We start from the raw sequence: 7,132 nt of genomic DNA on the forward strand, positions 1-7,132 counted from the left end.
CACACACACACACACACATACACACACTTAATATAGAGCTTCCCTTTGCCCCAGCAATCCCACTCCTGGGCATTTACCCAGAAGACCAAAAACAAGGCCAAACTAAAGTTACCAGCACAACCATATTCGCTGCAGGATTATTCACCATAGCTAAGATATGGAATCAACCCAGACATCCCTCAGTATATTAACGGATCAAGAAAATGTAGTATATACATGAATTGAAACTCTATGTTTCCCTCAGAAGGAATGACATTGGGGCTGGGAAGGTGGCTCAGTGGTAGAGCGCTTGTCTTGCATGCCTGAGGCCCTGGGTTCGATTCCTCAGCACTACATAAACAAAAACAGAAAAAAGCCGGAAGTGGCTCTGTGGCTCAAGTGGTAGAGCACTAGCCTTGAACTGAAGAGCTAAGGGACAGCGCCCAGGCCCAGAGTTCAGGCCCCATGACCGGACCCAAAAAAAAAAAAGAAAGAAAGAAAGAATGACATTGCCTATATCTAAGAAAATGGAAAAACTTGGAACAAGTTATATTAAGCAAAGCAAGCCAAAACCAAAGAAACAGGCTGAATGGTTTCCCTCATTTGTAATAACTAGAATATATCTAAGATATTCTTATCAGAAGATACTTTGTTAGCTTTTTCCACAATACTCAAATTTGGGCAAATCTTTCCTTTCTCAAAAATCAATAAATAACAAAGAACCTTTTTTTGCATCCCACATCTAACTTCATCTCTTGGCCTACCTCTCACTTATACAGACATATTTCTGAATACCTTCATTTGTTGTATCTCTCTGCCTTTCTTATTCACTCATCATATTGTATTCTGGTTTCTGCTCCCACTGTTCCACCGTTCTGATGTCAACATCTCTCTGAATCCACTTTTATTCTCATCATTAATGCTTTCCATTGTTTTTTTAAAAAATCAAAGTGATCTTCTAAAAATGCAGCTATGACCCAGCCATACTACTCCTAGACATCTATATTGAACAATAGGTACCAGGATACAAGGACACATGCACCTCCATGTTTATTGCAGCACTGTTTACAATAGTCAGGATATGGAAACAACCCAGATGTCCCACTACAGATGAATGGATCCAAAAATTGTGATTCCTATATACAATGTAATATTATGCAGCCATTAGAAAGGACAAAACAATGGCATTTGCAGGGAAATGGATGGAACTAGAAGAAATCATGTTGAGTGAGTGACAAGAGCAAACAGACAAATGGCACATGGTCCCCCTGATTAGTGGATGTTAAATCCAAAACATAAGAGATATGACAAAGAAAACAAGACTAAAGAAACAAAGGAACCTCCACTCAGCTGGTGGAATCATCACTAAATGACCCCACGCTGCTGACCACATATATGGTATATATGTGCACATCGGAGGGAAACTAGGAGGAGGACACAGAAACAGAGGGAAATGGGAAAACATACAACAGCAGGACCTATCAGCTGCACTGGACATTGATCAAAACAAACTAAGCAACTCAATGGCAGGGATGGGAGGGAAGGAATGAGCGGGAAAGAGGAAACAGCTGACACTAAGCAAAACGAAAGAAATGTATGGATCACCCGATATGTCAAAGCTCATAGAACTCATAAACTTTACAGACCATGATAAAGATAATTTGCCCCATGAAGGTTAGAATGTTTTTGTGACTTTAAGTATCACTATCCCACAATACTGTGAAATTTGTAAAATGTATGTAATCACTTAATCACAATAAAAAATTGATATAAAAATTCAGCTTATTAAAACTAGTGGATTCCTATTATTTTGGAATCTTTAGTAAAGCCTACTGAGTTCTGCCTAATTCTCATTCTTACATCGTACATATTTCCTTTGCATTCTAAGCACTTGCACTGAGTATATAATTTAATTTCTTTAAATAAGTGTTACTCATATCAAGCATTTCTGTTTTTCAGTTGTTAGTAATTTATTTACTATTCCAATAAAGATCCTTTAAAGTGAAGGGGACAGTTTGGCTTTTTTTTTTTTTTTTTTGGTTGGTTGTGGAGCTTGAACTCTGGGCCTGGGCACTGTCCCTCAGCTCTTCAGCTCAAGGTGAGCACTCTACCACTTGAGTCCCAGTGCCACTTCTGGCTTTTTCTGCTTAGGTGGTGCTGAGGAATCAAACCCAGGCATTCTACCACTGAGCCACCTTCCCTGCCCCCCAGTTTGGCTTCTTTTTTTGTGTGTGTGTCCGGTTGTGGGACCTGAACTCTGGGCCTGGGCGCTGTCCCTCAGCTCTTCAGCTCAAGGCTAGCACCTCACCACTTGAGCCACAGCGTCACTTCCGGCTTTTTTCTTTTTTCTTATGTGGTGCTGAGGAATCGAACCCAGGGCCTCAGGCATGCAAGGCAAGCGCTCTACCACTGAGCCACCTTCCCAGCCCCCAGTTTGGCTTCTTGAGAAAAACATTTATTTTATGAATGGCCAACTGAAAATATTCCAGAATGAAAGTCATCATCTTTTTTCTCAAATAATTAAAGTAAAAAAAAATCTTTATTTCTTAATGTTTCCTGCTTTGTTAACCTAAAAAATAAAAAAACTGGAAGCATTTAAATGTTGTTAAGACTTTTATGGGACAATAGCATAAAATTCTAAGAATAAGGAGTCTTTACCATTTTCTGCATGGAAAGTAGGAAATGTTTCTCTCTTTTTATATTTCTCCCTACTTTAACCCATTTATATCAAAACAAAACTTGCTAGAATTTTCACCTTTGAGATTCTTTTGTTTGTGACACATGGTGAAATGTTTTTCATGAATGGATCTCAAGAACCTGTGAGTTACGGTGACCCTGAGGCTGGAGATGAATCTCATAAGATAGGGAAAGTGTGGCACATCTCTTTCTCTAAATCTAGCCATGGCGGGGATAGTTAAGAAGGAAGGAAGGAAGGAAGGAAAGAAGGAAGGAAGGAAGGAGCGAAAAGATGTCCTATTCCAGCCATTTCATGTCATTGCACCAGTAAGTTTTCTCAACCAGTTTCTCAATTTGTTTCTCAGGTATGGTCCTGGTACTAAGAACATAGGCTCATTTTTATCCTAATAGGAATGTAGGCTGGGTATTGGAGATGCTTTTCTATCTTTCCCAGACTGTTCAATCTAATACTAAAACTCTGAAATGTCCCTTAACTCTTCATTAAATATAATAATAAGTAAATAAAATAAAAATTGCCCCATGAAATCTTGCTTTGGAGATGAGCTGCTTTGAATTTGTTGTTAGTGGTTCTCTCTATCAGAGACCTAATAAGACAGAGGGAAGGAATGGGTCAAGTCCAAGCACAGCAAGTGGCAGCAGTGTCAAGGCACCAGGACAGAATTACAGACACATTCTCTCCACCTTTCCATACCACGCATGAGCTCAGGTGAGTTACCCAAACAGTTGCAGGTGGTCAACAGCATACTAGCATACTTGCCTGGGTAGGTGTATTTGTCCAGATGAGAGGTCTTCAGCTATATGTCAGAGCTGAAGCGACTAGACAGGTAACTGGAACTCCTTAAACTGGTGCTGTTTTAACAAACTTTAGGTATGCTATTGCTGACAACACACTGTTGAGCTGCAATGACTGCAGAGACTTTCTTGGTATGTGATGTACTGGCATATAATTAAATCACTTGATCAAGTCCAGACAATTAAGTCCTTTCTTGAAAATGTAATTAACACTTTTATTAACCATAGAGAAAGCTTCATCTGTAGTAAGGTTAGTTAACTTTTCAATGTTAGCCTAAGGTTTTTCATTGACAAAACAAGTCTCTCAAAGAAGTCCTCCCCTCTTGTAATGCCATGATGGCTTCCAATGACAGCAGTTTCTCTCTCATGTTAAACTGTGTTATTATCTCACAAATAAAATCAGTTGAGTAGTACTAGTTACATCCATTTTCTGATCACAGGCCAAAGGAAAAAACTGAAAATCTGCAGAATCTTTCAATGCCATTTCATTACCTCACTACATTACCTCACAAGTTAATAATTCAATCTGACATGATTCTCTGAGGCATACTAATACTCTGAAACAATTTTACTTTAGTGCTAACAACTCCCACAGCAGCTATCATGCATTCTTCACAAACTCTTCCTCAGCTTCTTACCATTAGCTTACTTAGAACATAGCTCATTCTTGAGGCAGGATAAATCATAGAAAATGAAGACTAAGAAACAGCAGCTAGGAATTCAGAGATGGATACTGCATTAGTGAATAGCTTGTCTAAAAGCACATAAACAAGAATTTTTTTGCTGTAAGCCTTACACTTCTTCATACGCTGCCTATCATTGCTTGTCCAAATATTCATAATCAGTGTGCTCTGGACACTGAGCAAAAATATCTTAAATAATGCAAAATCATGGGGAGGGAAAATGACTGGGAAATGACACTGGGAAAATGACTCTTTGAGACACAAAATATTTTTAAAATAATTATTTCAAGCATGGAAACCTGTCTTGAAGACAACATGTGACAAAAATCTATGTTCTGTTTGAAGGGATGCCCAGACATTAATGGCCCAAGTTTAGTAAGAAAGCCAACCTTCTCCAAGGCAATTGTGTTTCCAAACTCCACTAAAGAGCAATGATTTTTTTCTCTTTTTTTTTTTTTTTGTCGGTTGTGGGGCCTGAACTCTGGGCCTGGGCGCTGTCCCTCAGCTCTTCAGCTCAAGGCTAGCGCTCTACCACTGGAGCCACAGCGCCACTTCCGGCTTTTATCTTTTTTGTTTATGTAGTGCTGAGGAATCGAACCCAGGGCCTCATGCCTGCAAGGCAAGCGCTCTACCACTGAGCCACCTTCCTAGCCCAAGAGCAATGATTTTTATCCAGACTCATTCAGCCTCCCAAATAATTCAGTCTAGCAGCTTTGAACTGTATCAGTGCTCTAGATTGGCTTTTTCATTATTGCTAATGCTCTTCTATAAACTAGGCATTTGTCCATTTATCTTGCAAAAATCAACAGTCTTTTTAGTAACCATTTGTAGGATGTAAGTTTTAATAACCTTAACACATATGTCACCAACAACAGGATTATTTTGCTGAAATTATTATTTTGCTGAAATTATTTTTCTTGGATTTGGAACACATACAACATTTGTATCATCTATGGCTGAGGTATTTTCTTTTTTTTTTTTTTTGTCAGTCGTGGGGCTTGAACTCTGGGCCTGGGCACTGTCCCTCAGCTCTTCAGCTCAAGGTGAGCGCTCTACCACTTGAGCTACAGCACCATTTCCAGTTTTTCTGGTGGTTTATTGGAGATAGGAGTCTCACGATCTCTCCTGCCCGGGCTGGCTTTGAACCGCGATCCTCAGATCTCAGCCTCCTGAGTAGCTAGGATTACAGGCGTGAGCCACCAGCGCCCAGTGGCTGAGGTATTTTCTATGTACTATAATTTCCTTAATCTTTAGCTAAGAATCCATTTTGTCGTGATTGTCGACTGTGGAAATGTGCATAAAGATTAGATTGGATTTATCATCTGTGTCAACAATATAGTCATCAATCAATTATTAGAGGCAAGGTCACCAATGTCTGAAGGTCATTTTAACACATCATTTTATCATCTCATCAATGAATTGCCAATTTTGACACAGTGTATTAGCACTTTTATAATGTGCAGTCTTCCAGCCTATCTGACATTGACTGCCCTCTGAGTCACTGCAACACAGGTAAACTAAATGTATTACAGATTGACATTTATGACTGTTCTGTTACATACTTCATGGGTCTAGTATATTCTATAAAGGATGTTTGTTGTTTACCTCTCAAAACTTCATTATGATTGTTACGATTTACTTGTTACAAAATTTAGGTTGTTATAAAATAGAATTACTAAATTCACTGAATTTTGACTCCTGCCTGCAGTTGCTTTGGCAAGGACAGAGTACAAAGCACACAAGAACTTTTGGGGTAAGCCAGGTACTGGTGGCTCACACCTGTAAGCCTAGCTACTCAGAAGGCTGAGATCTAAAGATCCAGATTTGGAGCCAGCTGGAGCAGGAAAGTCCATGAGACTCTTATCGCCAATTAACAATCAGAAAACCAGAAGTGGCCCTGTGGCTCAAGTGGTAGATTGCTCACCTTGAGGTGAAGAGCTCAGGGACAGTGCCCAGTTCAAGCCCACAAGAGACAAAAAAAAACAAACAAACAAACTATATTTATAATTGGTATATGTTTATCACTCTGCATTATATATCACTACAATTATTTCAAAAATGGTCAAACAGCCTGGTGCCCGTGGCTCACGCCTGTAATCCTAGCTACTCAGGAGGCTGAGATCTGAGGATCACGGTTCAAAGCCAGCCCGGGCAGGAAAGTCCGTGAGACTCATCTCCAATAAACCACTAAAAAAAACAGAAGTGGCGCTGTGGCTCAAGCGGTAGAGATGAAGAGCGCAGGGATAGCCGCCCAGGCCCAGAGTTCAAGCCCCACAACCGACTTAAAAAAAAAAAAAAAAGGTCAAATAGAAAATCTGAATAACCAGTACAAAATTTATTCATCAGATTTACATTTACTGAAAAAGAAATCAATTTTAAGAAGTAAAAAAGAATGACTTGCATGGCTCCAGCACTAGCCTGGAGCACAAAAGCACAGGGATAGTGCTCAGGTCCCAAGTTCAACTCCCAGCACAACCCCCCCCCAAAAAAAAAGATGACCTCCCCAATTTTGTCTACGAATCAAATACAATACAATATCATAATCTTTGTTGGCATTTCTATTAAATTGGACATGTTGATTCTAAATTTCAACTGCAACTTCCAGAACAGTCAGAAGAATCTTGGGGGGGTGGGGGAGTAACAAAACTCTAAGACTAGCTTTCTGATTTCAAAGTATACTACAAATTTTCAGTAGGACACAATCGTGATACTAACATAAAGTTAAAATATGTATCAGTTGAACACAACTGCGCTGTACTCATAAATTGACATGTTTAATTTAAGTCCCTTTATAAAACTATTTACAAAGATTATTTTAAAAATCTTTGCTGGTTTGTTTCTAACTCATTTATAAGATTATCTCTTTGTTGCTTTGTATGTCCCTCCCCAACAGTATAACCCCTGCTTTCACTATATTTGATGTCAGTATAATTTGTGGAGGAGAAGGGGAAAAACAAGTCGTTTAAGGATACAGGTGGACC

General features: G+C 39.3%; 1 protein-coding gene across 1 annotated transcript in view; it reads right to left on the reverse strand.

Moving 5' to 3' along the window:
* Senp7 (SUMO1/sentrin specific peptidase 7) overlaps positions 1 to 2,882 on the reverse strand; it is a 95,460-nt gene extending 92,578 nt beyond the window's left edge. Inside the window, exon 1 of the mRNA XM_013024097.1 lies at positions 2,797 to 2,882. Coding sequence (XP_012879551.1) covers positions 2,797 to 2,882 — 86 coding nt within the window. The remainder of the gene's footprint in view (positions 1 to 2,796) is intronic.
* Between the last annotated feature and the right edge of the window lie 4,250 nt (positions 2,883 to 7,132).

Source organism: Dipodomys ordii, unplaced genomic scaffold (genome assembly GCF_000151885.1).
Source record: "Dipodomys ordii isolate 6190 unplaced genomic scaffold, Dord_2.0 Scaffold73, whole genome shotgun sequence".
NCBI lineage: Eukaryota > Metazoa > Chordata > Mammalia > Rodentia > Heteromyidae > Dipodomys > Dipodomys ordii.